General features: G+C 38.4%; 1 protein-coding gene across 4 annotated transcripts in view; it reads left to right on the top strand.

Moving 5' to 3' along the window:
- Pfrx (6-phosphofructo-2-kinase/fructose-2,6-biphosphatase) overlaps positions 1 to 18,531 on the top strand; it is a 151,170-nt gene that overhangs the window by 3,331 nt on the left and 129,308 nt on the right. Inside the window, exon 1 of one of the 4 annotated variants that reach the window (XM_083120251.1) lies at positions 16,642 to 16,766. The exons of the other annotated variants lie outside the window; for them this stretch is intronic. Coding sequence (XP_082976377.1) covers positions 16,739 to 16,766 — 28 coding nt within the window. The 5' untranslated portion in view covers positions 16,642 to 16,738. Of the gene's footprint in view, positions 1 to 16,641; positions 16,767 to 18,531 lie in introns of those variants that run through there. 4 annotated transcript variants of the gene reach the window in all.

The following is an 18,531-nucleotide window of genomic DNA, read 5'->3' on the forward strand; positions in this document are numbered from 1 at the left end:
GTAGAGTTGAATCCAGGGTTAGCAAAGGGGTTTATTTAATCCGTAGGTTAAGATTGTGTGTAAGCTTGAAGGTTCTAAAAACTGTTTATTATGCACAGATACACAGTCACTTAAGCTATGGTACCTTACTTTGGGGTCATCAGCCTTCAATAAAAAGGTTATTAAAAATGCAAAAAATATGTGTAAGATTAATGTGTGGTCTTCCAAGCCGTGGCCACTGTAAGTTAAGTTTTGTTAGACTAGGTATTATGACAGCTCCTGCTATCTTTGTATTCCAATGCCTACTCTATATAAAAGAGAACATTCACATTTATGAGGAGTTAGGGTGTTCACATGCCTATCAAACCAGAAATAGGGATTGTTTAGATGTAATTACAAGAAGACACTAAAAACCTTCTACTACATGTCAGTTAAGTTTCACAATGCTCTCCCTCTGTCTTTAAGGCAACTGCCCTTTTTAGAATTCAAAAGAAAAGTACAAAAAATATTAACCGATAACTGTATATATAGGGTAGAAGAATTCTTTGAAATTAATTGTATTAGGTAAAATAGTTATGATTGTAAAACAATAATGTTAACAACTAAATTTATGTAAGTGGTGTTACGTTTCTAAAATGCTTTTTGGATGTTTTTTTTTTTTTGTAAGATCTATAGATACTTTATATGTACATTTCTGACGATTGTAATACATGTGATGTTCTCACATGTTTCTACAATAAAAATTATTATTATTATTATTATCACAAATGGGAAATTCTGGATAATTTCCTGCTTGGTAGGCCAGTAACTGTTCAAAAAAAAAAAAAGTTGCAAGTCAGAGTAGAGGGGGTACGAGAATATTGCCAACTACCAATCAAGAATGCATACTTCTGCTAATAGCGCATTTATTTATCTAGTTCTTATTAACGGGGAGAGACTCGACCAGTTATTCACCTCCCATCTTGCACCGTCACTTTGGTAGACCTTTGATTGATGTAGTTTTGATGCAGTAAGATGGAAATGGTCATATTTTTTGTATATATTTTCCAAATGGTACTAATTTGCTATTCCACAAACAGATTTCTTCATTTTTACACAAGAAACTACTTACAGTAATAAGTTCCTGTAGCATTGTCTAACATCTGGAAGATCCACTGGATTTTGTAATTGGGTACTTGAAAAACAGGTAGCCCCACGAACCATTTCAGGCAAGGTTAGGTTAGGCAAGCATAGTTAAAATTTTGTTTGTAAAATAATGTGAAGAAGCTTAAAAAAATCCACTTGAGTATCTTTTGGGTTACGAAGGTTGGAAACACTGCATCGACAAAACACAAGCACGACGCGCGATGATCTACGAAGGTGTACGTGCCATACTGTTTCTTACGTAAACGAAACAACTCAAATAAAGAAGTACTCGTAATGTGAAAAATTGAAATTGCTTTCATCCATCAATGTTCACGAATGTTAAAAGTGATGAAACGAAGAAGTTACATGTGTTTGTGGAATAGTAAATTTTGACCTTCCATATGAACTATGCACATTTTTCTGTTAAATGTGTCATCATCACCAAACTTTTTTTTTTTTAAGAGTAAACAATTTTTTATCCCTGTTGCTCTCCCACATCCGAAAGGATGAAGGATAGATCATCAACCTTCCTGACTGTTACATGCATGTATGTGATTTTAATCTGGCGTGAGCAACACATTTAGATTTCTGATGCAAACTTACAATTACATTCACACAGCGCTCTGTGCTGTGCAACCCATATATACTACCTTAATCAGCTCTAGGCACAAATCATACCAGTGTGTCCAATGGGAAGCTTGCAAAATAATAGTAACTTAACAGCATACAGTGCAACTTCCACACGTACTGCTTTACACTCCTTTATTCTAAGTGAATGGTTTACTGGTACGTATACAGTACCCACTTGGGGACATTCGTAACTTGATAAAATATATTTGTTTTATCATCAGTGGGGATAGGAAAATTTGGGTACTGACCCATCAGATTTGTTGTTTTCATTTCTCTTATATATGTTTATGTAAGTAAGTTTTGTGCTTCTACATGATTACACTGTTACTATTTTCATGTTTTATATAGGTTAGGTTTGATTTACTTAGTATTTCCACACTTTGTGTGTATACATTTTCCAAGTGACTCCAGTGCCAGCAACCATGGGATTAGGTGTAATGACCACCTGCCACCCGACATATTTTTGCAGTGACCTAAGTGCATGTGGTAGCAACTGAAATCCCCATCCCCACCTGGCCACCCACCCAATTACATTTGGCACAAAACCTGAATTTTATTTACCTGTATCTGCATGTGCAAATACCTGAATGCTCTAGGAATCATCACTTTAAAAGAATAATGTTTTACATCTAATTATTATAGTGTGCAAATTAACATGCAGAAGATAAATTTTTTAATGCCTACGAGGGATGGTTTTATCCTCACCAAAGAAAATGGAATTGATAGCATGTAGTAACTGTGGAACAAACACCACTGAAAATCATTTGGGAAAACAGTTAATTAACCTTTAAAACAATTTCACCCTACTTGGCATCTGAAGTTCTATTATTAAATAGTTCATTGGTTATTGTCGTCGGGCGCAGAGGTTTACAAGAAGTTCCCAGAGTTGCTCTGTCCATTGTCCAATAAAATCTATGTGAACTTACTGCCATGACAAGAAGAGCTGATTTTGTGAGCAATATTTGTTGGAGTTACATAGATCACACTTCTCGCCACACGCCGTCATTGAGTTGAATATGCAATAGATATTTGGTCAAGTTTTCTCCGTGTTACTAGTTCAATAGCTCTTTTTGTGTATGGGTTTGGGTTTTCTATATACTCTTTCTAAATTACGTCTAAATGTTATAAGACTTGATGTCCTAGGTACTTAGAACTGGAAGGCAATAATATAATTTACTAATTGGCAACATACACAAATTTGCATATAAAATTACATTACATTACAATTTTATAGATAGAAAAGTATTATTAAGTAACCTAGTAAAACTTTAGCTGTATACTTTGGGTGACTAAAATTCTTTTCAAATTTCAACTTAGTACCTTTTAATTTTCTTCACACAATTCGTACACCTGTACAGAAACACATATGCATGCATGATTGGGTGCCTCCAGGAACGCTCAACATAGTAGCAAATGTTGACCTAGTACGTCACACGGTTGTATGGCCTTATCCTGGATGCAGAGTTGAGAGGTAGCGACGTTCCAGCTCCTAACAATTGAAAATCACATTGCGTTTGCCCTGTGGCATCTGCAGCGAAAATGGCAGGGCATGTTGTGCTGTTGAATATGGTGCCGCTATTCATGGATTATGAATCAATGATGATGTGGGTGTGGATGCAATTTTCCAAATAAAAGTTTGCGGTAAAGCACATGCATATGTTATATTCCTAAATTGAGAACTTTAGTTACAACAAATTCTCCATGGTTAAGATTCTCTCTGCAAAATAATAACCATGGAGGAGTGACACCGAGTGTAGAAAGGTTGGGGCAAATTTTATTTAAGGATATGCTTAGATTAAAAATTATTTTCGTATAGGAGTGCAAGTTTGACAGAACATCCAATTTTTATTTTGTGGCTGTGTGTCACCTGATTGGTTGTAAACCTTTGTTTAAACATACGCTACACTAAATGTGAAAGATAGATTAATTTTGAAAACCTGCTTTGGAATGAGATCGTTATTCCTAAATAGTTTCATGCCATTGTTAATAGGATAATAATTGATTTGATTTTTGTTATTTGGTGTCACTTTTCTGCCACTTTTGGCTAATAACGACGATGAGAATAACGTAAGTTATGACATGATGAAGTTGATGAAGGGACACTCCCAGGCTGGGATAAAAAAACAAGGACCCTGGTGTTAATGTTAATCTGTGAGCATAATTTGCAAAATTGTATGACAGTGTTGTGTTTATCACTAATCATCTAGTTTTCTCGTAATAATGTTTGACATAGTTAAAATTATGCTTTCGTAGCCGAGAAAAAAATCTGCAAATAAAAGGAATTCAAAAATGATATACGTATGCATGAACTGGTCTTTAAACAGGAATATGGCACAGTATTTTTAGTTGTCTTTATGATTAACTTTGCATGATCATCGTCTAAGTTATTGCAATACCCTCTTCATCCAATGCGTTTCTTGATATCACCCTCCCTCGAAAAGTTTGTATTTCACACAAAAAAATAGCCTCTATACTCGATGCCAATTTTTCTTCCGAAAAAAAAACTGGAGATGTACTTGAAGGGACATTCACAAATATCATCCCGGAGTAGTTAACTCACCAGGAGTACTGGGTTCGAATCCCAGCCTGGGCATGGGTGTTCCTTGTGAGTGTTTCTTCATCAATTTCACCATATCATCGTGATTAGCCAAAAGTGGCAGAAATACAAAGTAAAATAATAAACCAAATCCATATATCCGAGTCAAACCCGGAACATAGGCATCGAGATTAAAAGTCTATCACTTAACGTTCTCGGCCTCAAGCTGGATATGTAGTTGCATCAGCATGCTTACCCTTCTCGCCAGTGAACTTGATGTAGTGAACAGTATCTGGGTTCAGTATTTTTTTTTAACTGCAGTATTTTGTTGGTAGTGCAAAATTATCCGTAGACAAATGACTGATTCTCCGAGAATATAGTAGGAGAATAGTTTTTACTATTTAATTTAAGTCTATCGTATACATGACCTAAATGCATGCTTGGGCTAAATAATCAAACTTTCCGGTAGAAGGTATATGCATTGAATTCCACGCATCTTCGTTCTGTGCCCATTGGTGCTCTGAAAAGGGTTGGGTGAGGGGACAGAGACAGAACCCCTTTGCACTTAATTTCTTGAAAAGAATTAATTCGTCATGATTATTTTACTGCGTTTCCCTACCAATCATGGCATTCAAAATACTTTTTCAGCAGCTTGACACCCTTAAAAACTTTCTTGTTAACCTCTGCACAGGTACCGAAGGAATTTTCAGAAGACATCATGAAACAATAGACACATGAAAAAAGAACTTTAGTTCAAATTCAGTGCACAGCATTAATGTTTGTTTATGACAGTCTTTCAACTTTTCCATAAGTATGTTACCCGTGTTTAGCATCATGATTACTTTTACTCAAATAAGAGTGTTTCTCTAATGTTAATGTTTGAAGAAAGATGGATGAATATGCATAAAATATAGAGGATTTAATGTTGATCACTTCCTACCCTTTCTCATACAATCCAGATCATCTTACAAAAATGTATTAATTTATTGTGCTTTCCACGATTTAGGGCTGAAAGTAACATCCACACTCTGCAAACATGTGTTGGGCAGAGGAGAGAGAGTGGGAAATGTTCAGGCAAAGAATCGTCAGTAAGCTTTCCTGGGTGTTGAGTGGTTTATTGTGTCTGTGTGAGCTTGCTTGTTTTGATTGGTTCCTGAAGCTGGAATGAGGCGGTAAATGGTTTTGCTCCTTTAGAATAAGAAGCTAGTGGTATTCCGAATACACTAATGTCCCAAGTAACCAAAAGTGGATGGCCAAATGTTGGGCCAAACATAAGAACGTACCATAGGGTGATGATAATCTTGGCCGTGGTTCCAAACGTGTGGTTTTTACATTGGGCCAACGTGCCGAAAACTAAAGTATTGGTAGGTTTGTGTTCTGACATATATAATTTATGGTGAGTTCAAGTGGCTATAACTCCACAAATTATTTGTTTAAAATAGAAACATACACAGCACTTTCTCATTCATATATTATCATTGTTTTCAAGGTACCTTCAAGTGGTAGCACAAAAAAACTTTCTAATAGTTTACTTAGTTTTCCATATTTCATGGAATTTAGTCTGCACACAACATTGTTTATTTTACATATGTGGATCTTGAACCACCTTTACGAGAATACCTGTAAGCATATTCTTTTTCTGCTGCAGCTAGACATACAAACAATAAGCAATTCCCAGCACAGATATATATTTTATCCATGGCAGCTGACAAAGAACTCGTGAGTGCTACAACTTAAAAATAGCTCCTACTTTCATTAACAAAATATTATATTTTCAGTATGTGATATGACTGAAATATTCGAAAAGAAACACTATTACATCGTAATTTATTTTACACTCTAGAATTTACAGCGTACCCTTGAAAGTTGTCATAACAGGAGAAAGTAGTTTCTAAAACTGATTTTGACTCACTTTTCCATGGTTGGGCAAGCATTGGCAATAACCCAATAACCGTTGGCCCAACGTAAGACCAACTTGATTGTACATTTACAAACGATGCCGGCTTCCAAAACAATAACAACATATACTGCCACTAGACGATAAGCTGCGCGGCTTTTTCTTTTGCTATGAACCAGGGCCGGCGCTAGTCATTTTGCCTCCCTGGGCGGTGGCGGCAGATGCCGCTCCATTTCGAACCCCCCCCCCCGTCGTTACGCAGGAACGGGAAATTGAAAATCAATATATTCCTAAGTAAAACATCAAAATATAAAATAAATAATGAGACTTCTTATGCTATTTCAATACTATTAAGTGCAAAATAATATCTCGCTCGACCACAGTTTTCAATAGGCTTATTTTTTTCTTCTCTTCAAATTTTGCCGCTCTGGTGGGGTGGCACGGTTCGCCCTCCCCTTCTGCTGGCCCTGCTATGAACTTGGTCACCCATCAAAGCATGGCAATTTTAACACAGAAAACAATATGCATCGCATTAAGCAGCAAAAATGACAGCCTCCTCTATGCCATTTCTACAAGAACACGTGCCAGAGCCAAGAGTTGAAATGCTGTTGGAGCCACATAATTTATTTATTTTGAACAATTCCAATATTATGAAATATGAACAATTTGTGAATTAAACCTGTTGAAATATGTAAAATTAAGTATATTTTCCTTAAATATGTAAAAGTAAGTATTTATTAAAGTTAGAAATATGGAAAAATATTGACAATAAAATGTACCTTAAATCACTACAAACATTACTATTCGCAAAGATATCACAAAATTTCAGCAATATTTCGTCAAACTAAAAGTATGTATTTATTGTCTACAGTTCAGAAGCACTCGCACACAACGTCAAACCGGTCAAATACTTAGTATAAAATAAAAATATGGTGCTTGTAATCCAACAAAACTCATCGTCACTTTACCTGCCTTTCCCCTTCCATGACAGAAAAAGTGCTTCTTTATTACAGTTGGCAACACTAGTTACTAGCTAGTCAATGAACATGCACTGCATGAAAGAAGCAACCACTACGCCGTGCTATAATGCCACATTATCGTCCCTGCCGAACGGTGTTAACCGCGAGCCGGAGTGCTATTCAATTGTTTTCAATGATGTTTGCGCGAGTGTGTCCAGGAATTTAATGACAATATGGCAACAATAGTGAAGGTTGGCGAGCATGGTAGAACACGTGATGCAAAGAGAGAGGGAGACGAAACGAAAATTGGTATCTACGCAACGGCAACGATATGTGTGTTGTACTTTACCTTTGAATCTGTTATTTTTTTGCCATATTTCTTTAGAATTGTTCCAAGATTACAATGCAGATGGTGGGGAGCAATCACTGGATGAAAGCTGAAATTAGAGATGAGATATATATATAAAATATATATGATGAGCTGCCAATACAATTTTGCATTCAGATACTTTTTCTGAACCCTTAACCGGGCAACCAGTGTCAATCGGACACTGTAGCTTATATTTTATATCACATACTCCAAACAAATAATTATTATTAATGCTAAAATACAAATAATCTTGAAAGAATATCTTCCATTAGAGCAGTTAAATAATTTCCTCACAATTACATTACACCTTAATGTATTTTATATTGTATGCTGCAAACAAAAATGGCAATGAAGTAGTTCTTGAAGCTTTCCTGGCAGCGAATGATGAAGAAGTTCTCTCGGGATATCAGCCAGGTGATTTCTGGATATGCTTTCGAGTTAACGTCACTCTGATCTTCAGGAAGACAAGAACAACAAGCAAACAAACCCGGAATCTCCAGACAGCCAAGAAGAGAAGAAGATAGCCATCATCCCATACACTGGAAACCTCTCCTCAGCTGCATTCTTGCAAAGCACAACATTAAGACAATCCACAAACCTCCACAGAAAGTCAGAACTCTACTTCGGAACCCTAAAAATGACTCGGATAGAAGACACCCTGGGTTTACCGTATTGTCTGTACATGTGGTAAAGCCTACATCAGGAAACTGGGAGGACAATCGAACAATGATGCAAAGAACATGCCAGCTACATCAAGAATTTCCCCCCAGAAATATCCGGGTTAGCAGAACATTCCATCCAAAGGGCCATAGAATCTATTTCACAACCACCAAGATCATCAACAAGTCATCCAATTATTGGGACAGAATCATCAAGCAATAGCCATCCATGGGGAAATGGAAAACCTGAACAGAGACACGGGACTAGAACTGGACCCAGCCTGGTTAGCGATAGTCGACTGGGAGCCCGGACATCGTAGAGACTGTGCCTGATTGGCTCACCATCTGAACCGTACCCCTCCCACATCAAACACATATAACCACACCCTAAATTTTCTCTGCACTTCAATTCCTGAAGATGAGTGACGTTAGCTCTCGAAAGCTCGGAAGCATATACGGAAATCACCTAGCTGATATCCCGAGAGAACTTCTTCAAAAATGGCAATGATGATGATGAATACAATAATTATGAACATGACAATGATGATTAGGTTAATGATCAGGTTACTCTCTTGTTTTTATAGCGATAAAACAATAAAATCTTTCAATAGAAGGAAAATATCCATTTAACGAACTGCTTGCCTGGATATGTTACAAAAATAGTTTGCTCAGACAAGGGATTAAAAGTGGAAACATTTCAGGTAAACATAAGTGATCTTGCAAGAAACAAAGATGCGACTGACTCTGATATTGCCTTGCGTTTGTTAGTTTTTGAATTCCTCAGCCAGCGATTGGAAAATATTAAATGATGCAAGAAGTGGGCTGTGTTTAAATAGCAATGTTTGGTGCTGCATGTGCTGTTCGTACAGATGAGAAGTAACTGCTAGAAATGGCTATCATAGCAAGTTAGGTTTATTGAAAGAAACTTTTTATCTTTGAAAGGAAGCTAGAGGTAAAGGTTGTGTTTCTTGGCCTATTGCAACTTGAAACAATGGGGTTGCATTTCAATTAAGCAGTATCAGGTTCATTTCAGTGGTTGTGATTCTCCTTGTAGATCACATCTGATCATCCGTCAATTTAGTATTTTTTTTTTCATAGTGTATGACTTATATGATTTATGCTGTAAAGGAGGGTCATCCCCAGTACTATTCAAATGAGTTCCTAATTTTTGTTTCCAAACAACCTCCAAAATTTATCACGTAGGTATTGCTATTTTGGTGTTAATTTATGAATACATTCCTCTGTTATAACCTTCTATAGAGTGACCACAAACAAAGAACCTTCGTACATCCTTCCCTTCATCTGTTCAACTTGGACCATGAGGAAGAATGCTCCACTTCCCTCCATGCACGAGTACAATACACAGTACACATGGTTCTGCACAGGCTCTTTTACATGTAGTCCCAGTATATTTCCAGATGGAAAAGTTCAGGATAAATGTCTCATTTAAGTTTCTTCGCTTATTTCGAGCAGAATCCGAATGTGTACCATATGTGAACTCCCATGCAACATTGTGCAGTGTTGTTTTCCAAGATAAGGTGTAGGCTATATGAATTTTAGCAGGATTTTTAGTAAGTCATTAACAATACTACTTCTGACTGTTACAAGTTATTTTCTGTGAGCCTCACAGCAAGCTAGTTAAATGAAGAATCCCATTTTGAGAGAATTACCTCATGTTCTAGTTTTGCAATATGTATAACATCAGCAGGAGTGGACAAATACACCATAGTGCGTGAATTTTCAAATTCAGCTGCAAACACTATTTTTTTAATATTTCGAGTTTACCATGGAACTTTCCATTATCTTTTTAAATATGGTGAGCACAGTATATGTTTTTGTTTGTGTGTTTACTGTGTCACGTGCAACATTAAATCAGATTAATAAATTTTTGCAGTTTGGATAGCCTAATTTTGAAATATCTATTGATAATCAGCCATACATTAGAATGTATTGTTTGTCAGTGGCATGCCCAAGAGGGAAGGGGAGGTTGACAGGGTTATAACCCTCCTCCATTGACCCAGTGTTCCTAAGAAAAAGAACATCAAAGGCAGGAAAGGATAGCGAAATGATGGCTAACTAGTATACATCGAAACCATCCCCTTTCAAAAATCCTGGGCACGCCACTGTTTATTTAATAGTCATTCACACTATTATACCAGTATAGCCATGTATATAGAGTTTACTAGGAAGGCCATTCGGCACATGAATTATTTACTTTTAATCAAATCATGTATTTATTAATAAAATAGATGCTTGAAGGAAGCATTTCAAAATGTGTAGCTTTATCTTAGTAGGATTCATGGTTTTCTTAGCATGCATTTAAAAAATAATGCTGGCTCGTGAATTATTTTTAGTTTTGTCTATCCCTGATTGTAAGGATTTACATATGAATTCCCAGAGTAACTGACAATTGGCTCATATTATGTCAATTATCTATTAAAATTTGAGTGGAGTGGAAAGTTGCATGGTTATTGGATTATGATGATTAACATTGGTTCACCCCTCTTTATTGAAACCTTTTGCAACTGTTGTTATTTTACTTCAACATTTTACTGTTGGTTTAGTTCTGGCGTTGATAATTACTTGCAATTAACTTCATATTTTCAAGGTTAATTGTTACGTAAGGGGAAGCACTTTTCTTTCTCTCCTTGCTGTTAATATCTGCCTAATGAATATTTATGACAGTGCATGCATTTCATTTTCATAAAATAAAACGCGGGGGAACCTGTGTGTGTTGTTTCAGGATTTCTTTGTTGAGAGAATAGTCAAATCCAACAGTGGCATTCCACGAAAAGTGGTCATGTTCCATGTAAATAACAAAACGAATTAATTTGGAAATTATTATTGTTTTTAATTGCATGAAGGTTTAGATGTTTGTGAATCCATATAATTTGCACATTTGTCCAGAAAAAGTTACTATTATAGTAGTTCATTACAAATATTTTAATCGAACCTCGTGTCTAGAATCTTACATTTTGTGTGTAAAATGCCCAAACAGCATTTGCAGGAGCAATTCAGAAGGTTTTTTTTGCCTTGTTTTTCTACATTGATTTCTGCAGTGAACTAAGTGATCCCAATGAATCGAATGGAGGAACAATCAAGAATGCATAATTTTATATATGAAATGTATAATTTTGGGTTGACATTCATTTTCCAGAGGCCGGGGTAATCAATTAAGATTAAAACAAATCTCAACAGGAAGTCTAGGTACCAAACCTTTAACTCAGAATTTGGAAAAATATGAATATTACAGAAAATTTTGTGAAATGCATGAGGTAGGCCGGTGGCCTTAGATATTATTTTCAGAAATTAGTGTTTCCCTGTGCTCCCCTGTTGCTACCTTCATGGTCGGAATTAGAGCATGCTACCACCTGCAATAAGTAGCATATGTAAGATGCGTGCCAGTTGCTTGACGAATTGATCATTAGAGGCGAGGAGGCGTCCGGTCATCGGGAGATGGGGCGATGAAAAAGCAAAATAATAAAAATATTGCTTTTTAAATATTTTAGGGAAGAAGAAAAAAATCAGAATATTCGCATCTTTGAGCGAAATTAGTCAAACACCATTAAACAGCTAGAAATACGCAAGAGATTCGCTAAGTTTAACGCATCGAAAGGAGAGCCCAGTTCTACAACCTCCTCCCCCGTGCCCAACCGTCCCGCTGCGTTTCCGTTGAGTGCAATGGTGTCAGGTGGGCCAGCTAATCGCAGCAGGTCTGCGAATCCACGTTCCTTCGACTGCTTTTCCCCCGCTTTTGAAGGTCTGGTCATGAGAGACCTTTTTTTTTTTTTCATCCTCCTTGTTTAAAAACACGGCAGGGTTTCTGTGACATCAAGATGAAACTGTAAAGCATGCAACGCTCTTGTTTTTTAAGAGATAAAAAAAAATATATTGCAGAGCATCGCAACGCAACTTACACACAATACATGATGAAAGTAATGGTGCATAGAAAAATATATAAGTAAGCAAAAGCATAAATTTCCCCACGGTTAGTGCTACAAAGAACTGGAAAAAAAATGCAGTTCTGGATCCATTCTATTTTCTTCATAGTATTTCTTCTTTAAATTTTTTTGGATCCTGCGGTTCAAATATCGATTTGGGGGGGGGGGGGCGCAAATGTTCTTGGTTTACAAAACACGAAGTACTTACTGCTGTTTTGTGTTTGCTAGGCTTACAAATGACAAGATTGATCAAGATTTTTGTTCTCGAGGTGATAGACATACTTACTCAAACAGAACCTTTTCCCTAACATATCTTACTTTCACACCAGGGATGGCCAAAAATATCAGGATTACGGAAAATCTAAAAATCTCTATTCAAAAATTCTACTATCCGGATTTCGGAGAGAGAAGTTTAACAATTTTTCCTTTTTTTATATAAAAGAATAGATTTAGCCATCTCTACTTCACACGTCATGCACGAACACTGTTATCATCATTATCAATGTAGGATTGCCCCCTCCCCCTTCCCGGGTTTAAAGATTGACCCTGACGTTTGGGACGTCTTGCGATGACTACGTAAAAATGTCACGCTTCGCCACTGTTCATCATGGTTTATCTTCAGCAGTGGCGGCGATTGGGTTCCAAGAGTTGGGAGCGAGGCAGGAGGCTTCGTCTGTTTCGTTCACGCAGTGGAATATTTGAGCATCCAAATAACTGTACAATTACTACTGAAAAACGAGGAAAGAACAAAAATCCGCCACTACCGATGTAACGGAACTACTTTCCAAAACAAGGAAGTCAAACAATAACGCATGTTTAGAAGCAGTCCATTTTATTGGCAGGGTTATCTCCAAAGAGGCAAGGTCAGTCTAATATCGATGTACGCAATGATCTACGCGTTCGCAGAAGCGGGTTCATAACCTCCGTGCTGCGATAAAGCTTATTCAAGGCTGCGTATTAAACCAACGATAATCTAATGATAGAAAAAGAGTTAATTTTAGAAGTAAATTACATGGACACAGCCAAGAAATAACAAATCAAAAATCTTCTCGCTAAGCCTATTGAAGATTTTTACAACACTGTACAAATACAGCAGTGTCTAGATTTTGGGGGATTGCGCTAAACCGATATCTATGAAGGAAGATATTTGAAAATAGGCAAACAAAAAATCTCTGATCGCAACTCCCCTCTCAATGAGAGATGCCATTTTCAAGGCCCTAATCACTCTACAGTAAATCTGCCATGCAGGTCAGTCAGCTGTTGGTACTATGAATGGTATGAAGACTGTTGTAAATTCGTTCTTGATTGATTGATTTGGTTTATTTTACTTCTCTTTTCTGCCAATTTTGGCTAATCGCGAAGATTAGTGATATTTTATGTATGTATTTAATTATTTCCCTGAACTCAGTGACGTGCACTGAGGAGTAGCTAGTCTAGCAGAGATAGATCAATCAATCTCACATCTTGAATTATATTCAAATCACAATATTTATTGTCTTGTTAAAGCCACCACAGCTCATATGCAACACCTTCTTTTCCACGCACTTCTCGTCCATCGGTGTTCTCCGCGGGCAAAGCAGGCTGGATACCCTAGCTCGCTCTTCTTACGCCAGACCAGTTTCCAGGTAGAAACGGCCGCGCTAAAGAAAAGGAAGATTTCTACCTCTACCTCCCTTGCCCCCTCTCCCCGCTGCAATGGTTGAAAGCCCGTGCTTTCAGGTCCCCCAGTCTATCTCCTATAGGACAGATAGGGGATTGGTTTCTCATAGATTTTTTTGTAGATCCTCTAAATAACTCAGGGTAAAATTTTCTGCAGTTCTCTGTATTTACACAACATTTTACACGTTGTACAATATGTATGTATAATATGGGATGTAGTTTTATTATTTATGAAATAGGAACGTGTTATGTGCAGACAATAATGTTATGCTTTCTTTCTTTTTTTTCAAGTATGGAATATATAATGATTAAATTACAAATATGTGCTCGGTCTCTCTCTCATTCTCCTTTTAGTAGTGTTTTATTTAAATATACTACTCTTGGTCTCTAACAGTCATAAATACGGATGTATTTATTTGGGCAAGAGGATGCGCGTTCATATTGTTTTTGGATTGGTTTATTTTACTTCGCTTTTCTGCCACATTTGGTTATTGCGAAAATGAGGATGAGTGATGATATGATAGGTGGCCGCGGTGGCTCAGTCGGTAACGCGCTTATCATGCTCAAGGTCCCGGGTTCGATCCCCGGTTCAAATCCGGGAACTTTTCTAACGTTGGAAGCGGCCCCGGCGCCCACCCAGCGTCGAATAACATGGATACCTGGGGGAAAGCCTGGGGGGTAAAGGCGTTCAGGGGCGTGATGCTGATCACATCACCCCCACTCACGACCGGATCAAGAAAGTGTGGGGCGTTACCCCCACACCCCCTATACGCCTTCATGGCGTGGTGCTAATCACAGGGGAGCACTTTACCTTTACCTTGATGGTATGATGAAATTGATGAAGGGACCTCATATGAATAATCCAGGCCAGGATTCGAACCCGTGATGAGTGCGCATTCTTGTCCTATGTGTTGTACTCCGCAGTGAATAATGAAATAATTTGGAATGAAAAATGTTTCTCAGAACTCAAAAAGCCAAATGAATATTATTGAAGGAACTACAAAGAAGTTTGTTTTGTTTCCTGCTTTGTTTCTGTGCATAAAGTGGACTTAAAACACCAAATCAACCAACTGCGCGGGAGTGGTTATCACAGCGCGCTACGACGCCAGGAGTTCCGGGTTCGAACCCCGTCCTGGGCATGGGCGTTCTTTGTGTTTGTACCTTCAATAATTTTATCGTATCATCTTCGCAATTAACCAAATGTGACAAAAAAGCGACGCTAAGTAACAAAAATCAAATCAAATCATTGATTGATTGCTCGATTTGTTTTATTTTACTTCGTTTTTCCGCCACTTTTGGCTAATCGCGAAGATGATACGATAAAATTGATGAAGGGACACACACAAAGAATACCAATGGCCAAGCTGAGATTCGAACCCAGGATCTCTGGCTTAGTAGTCAAATCAAAGCGTTTTTTATTTTCGAATGTGGGTGGGGTTTACGTGTACTTCTTTTTAGTACTCATTCATCATTTTGTAATATTTTCCTGTTATTGACATTCTCTTTTTTTTTTAAGAATACTGGCCCCTAATGGGGGGAGGGGTGTGACCCACACAAACCCCACCCCCCTTGAGGATGCCACTGACTGCTACCCCAAGTGTCGACGTCACCGCACGTCACTGCCTGAACTTAGGTCAAACCTCCAATTACAGACTGCAGATAAGCATACACATATATTGGTTTATACAGAAAAAACAAGTCATATATAAACCGATAATATATGTAATTAATTATATAATTACAAATAATCAAATTAACCAATCGGAATCTTTCATTTGTCTTTCACCATACATGAACAAAAAATGTGAAATAATTGCATACATTGATCACATATACAAATATAATTGTAAAATATACTGGAAAATAGAATATTTGAAACATTATGAAATTGATGAAGGGGCACACACAAAGATCACCTTTGTCCAGTCCGGGATTCGAACCCGGGACCCCTGGCATCGATGCGCGTTGTGCTGCTACTCCACCACGGAGGCCGGCTCTCGTTCTTGCTATCGTCTTGACCTTCAGGTTACATCGGAATCTGAACCACTATGTGCCTTCACTCGATATCGAACCAGGGACAAGACGACGACGTATTCACAACGCCATCTCGGAGGCTTCCATTTCAATATTTGCGCACGTCACAAATGCAAACTTCTTTTTAACGTATGCTCAGAGTTTCAGATATTACATATTTCTCGTTTTAATTTCTATTCGGTTATCTATTCGAACCTAGATAAACTAACTGAACTCCATGGCGCAACAGCCCTCTAAGGGCGAGGGCGGCTTTTTCTTTGGGTGACGCGCGGTCAGTTTATCGAATCCCATCGCCACTGTTTTCGTGCTTTCGTGACCGGAGCCCGCTACTTCTTATTTTCAAGTAGCTCCCCAACTGTCCTCGCGAAGGCTGGGTCAACGCAAATATTTTATGGGCTCCCACCTGGAATCGAACCCAGGACCGCTCGCACAAAAGGCGATAGCGCTATTCATTTTGCTACGCGGTAACCCTCGAACCTAGATAAACATATAAGAATTAAAGAACACAGTCCTTTCAGTGGGAACTCGAAACTTTAATTTCTGTTTCTTTGATGATGAGTTTTCCCCTGATCCTTATGGAGTCAGAAGTTTCGTAAATTAATTTACATGGATGGTCAAACGACCCGTGAAACCAATTAGCGTAAAGGTAATGAAACGTCGACCTTCTTAAGTGCTAAAAAAAGAGAGATGGAAAACAGTCCAAGTCGACGTCACATGATCATCTTCGTCTTCAACACGTGCTTCTCCATTTTAGTATAGGATCATATGCTCCAAGAGGATACACGAATTCCGAAACTAATTGTTTGATATTTCCTTGCGGTATGTACTGTACATAGTGGTTAGTAACTCCATAGAAAATTGTTTGCAGGATCTTGCGAATTATTTTAACATGAAGATTGTATCTTTGCACTATTCCACTGGGAGTGTATTTGAAGACATGTGAAGGAATATGAATGCAGTACGAAGCAGCAATGTTGGTATGTCTGATCTTTTTCTTCAGTAGGCCATGGCTCGTGTTGTAGCAAAAATGTGACGGCGAGTGAGAAAGAATGAGTAGTGTGTGTCTGTTTTCCTTTGTTTCTTTCAAGTGTTATCCATAGGGAGAACCCACACGGAAGCGACAGGCGACACGTGCCGCTTGGAAACGAGCCAATCAGCAGCAACGTTTCACATCGTAGCGGCACGACAGGCCGCACATGCCTGTGTTCGATTGGTGAAATCCTGAAGCGGCACGTGTCGCCTGTCGCTTCGATGTGAATTCTCCCTTAGACCCATAGTTGGACAGACGCACTATAGGATAAAAACCGTGGTGCTGAGCAGAATATAGATCTTTTAGAGCAGTTCTCTGCTGGGGAGCCATAGAAGCGCCAATATAATATAATAGAAATGACGTAGTCTGAAAGAATACATTGTTTCAACGTATTCGTAATGCTTTATTGCACTGACATCAATTACGAGGCACATGTAAAAAAAAAAGGGCCGAAAATTTTTTACTTGGGACTGGCAACACTGACGAAGCTGCTCGTGCACGGAAGCATTCTTTAGTATTCTGTGCCTGCAACAGAGGTATATTTCTCAGTGTGGAGGTGCGTGCGTGCGAGTAGCAGGAAGTTGAAATGGCTGCTGTAACAGAAAATCCCGCCAAATACGAGGTGAGATCGGTGATTAGATTTCTCAACGCAAGAGGACTGACTGCAGCTGACATTCATCGGGAATTGTGTGCCATTTACGAACCAAAAGTAATGAGTGAAGGAAAGGTAAGATAATGGTGCCGTGCTTTTCGGGAAGGACGTTCAAATATTCATGATCACGAGCGGAGCAGCAGGCCTAGTGTTCAATTGGACGACCTTGTGCAACGTGTTGATGAGAAAGTGCGATCCAATCGCCTTTTCACCATTACTGATCTAGGCAAGGAGTTTCCTGACGTGTCTGATAAAACATTGCACCGAATTGTTGAAGTGCAAGTGCTAGTGACAGTGTTCGTCTATTGAATTCACGAAGGTAGTAGTGAAGGTAAAGTGGTTTGGGATAACCATACAGAATTCACGAAGGTATAGTGTTGTGACATATTCGAGTGTGACAAAATGGAAAAAGAAACGTCCGGAATGAGTCTACGGAGCAGAAGGAGAAAAACAATGGAAGGTGAGACTGGGTTCGCATACTGTGATGATCCTGGAGCCGAGATGGAGTCCTTCCAGTGTTTCCAGTGTCTCAAGAATTTCAATTGGAGATGTGAGGGGCAAGAAGAGACCTCAGAGACTGATGCTGAGGCAAAATGTAAAACATGCTCATCAGCACCCTTGGTAGCGTCCCTGCTTGAACCAAGTCTTCCGAGTAAGACCCAATCAGACCACTGGCTGCTGGAGTGGTTGATGAAAGATAAAGAGGAGCGTAAGAAAGAAAAGAAAGAGCGTAGACAAGCTGATGAAAAACAAAGGAAAAGGGAAACTGCTCAATTAGAGAAAACTTGGACGAAAGAGTTGATAGAGCTGAGACAGGTGGTCGAATCCATGGAGGAGAGGAGACTCCTTGAGAAGGAAGAGGAGACAGCCCGTATTAAAGAAGAGAAAGCAGAAGAAGAAACTAAAAGAAAATAAGAGGTACAGCAGTTTAGGACTCTGATAAAGTCTCTGGAAGAGAAAAGAGAGGTGGAGAAGAGAGAAGCTGAAGAGAAAAGAGATATTGAAAAGCGAGAAGCTGAAGAGAAAAGAGAGATGGAGAAGAGAGAAGCTGAAGAGAAAA

Source organism: Lepisma saccharinum, chromosome 4 (genome assembly GCF_977018435.1).
Source record: "Lepisma saccharinum chromosome 4, izLepSacc3.1, whole genome shotgun sequence".
NCBI classification, from domain to species: Eukaryota; Metazoa; Arthropoda; class Insecta; order Zygentoma; family Lepismatidae; genus Lepisma; species Lepisma saccharinum.